Below are 359 nucleotides of genomic sequence, written 5' to 3' on the forward strand. Positions count from 1 at the left end.
CCTGTCCTAAACAGGGGAACTTTAATTTTCAAAATTAAATTAAATAAATGGAGTTTCTCCTGAGAGCTGGGTCTCAGGGATACTCCACCAGCAGACCCTGGGATTCCTTCCCAGGCACTTGTGAGCTGATGTGTTTGGCACTGCCCAGCACCCCACAAAACCACGGAAAAGTCCCATTTTGCTGAGCCCAGAAGTAACTCCTGGGGTTCGGAGTGGGGCTGAGCCACCAGCCCGGTCCTGCCTGGAGCATCGCCCGGGGACAGAAGCAGCAGCACTGGAGAAGCAGCCCCACGGAACAGCGAGCGGTACTTACTCTTTCTTGAGCGAGGGTTTCCTTCTGAAGGAGCCCCCGAGCCCCC

At 55.4% G+C, this 359-nt stretch overlaps 1 protein-coding gene across 1 annotated transcript in view; it reads right to left on the bottom strand.

Annotated features, from left to right (window-relative positions):
- The window catches only part of PLEKHN1 (pleckstrin homology domain containing N1), a gene marked incomplete at both ends in the record, with an annotated part of 19,997 nt that extends 19,646 nt beyond the window's left edge, over nucleotides 1-351 (bottom strand). Inside the window, one exon of the mRNA XM_029087050.1 lies at nucleotides 314-351. Within this exon, the coding sequence (XP_028942883.1) occupies nucleotides 314-351 (38 nt within the window). The remainder of the gene's footprint in view (nucleotides 1-313) is intronic.
- Between the last annotated feature and the right edge of the window lie 8 nt (nucleotides 352-359).

The sequence above is a fragment of the Antrostomus carolinensis genome, unplaced genomic scaffold, assembly GCF_000700745.2.
Source record: "Antrostomus carolinensis isolate BGI_N321 unplaced genomic scaffold, ASM70074v2 scaffold15499, whole genome shotgun sequence".
Classification (NCBI taxonomy): Eukaryota; Metazoa; Chordata; class Aves; order Caprimulgiformes; family Caprimulgidae; genus Antrostomus; species Antrostomus carolinensis.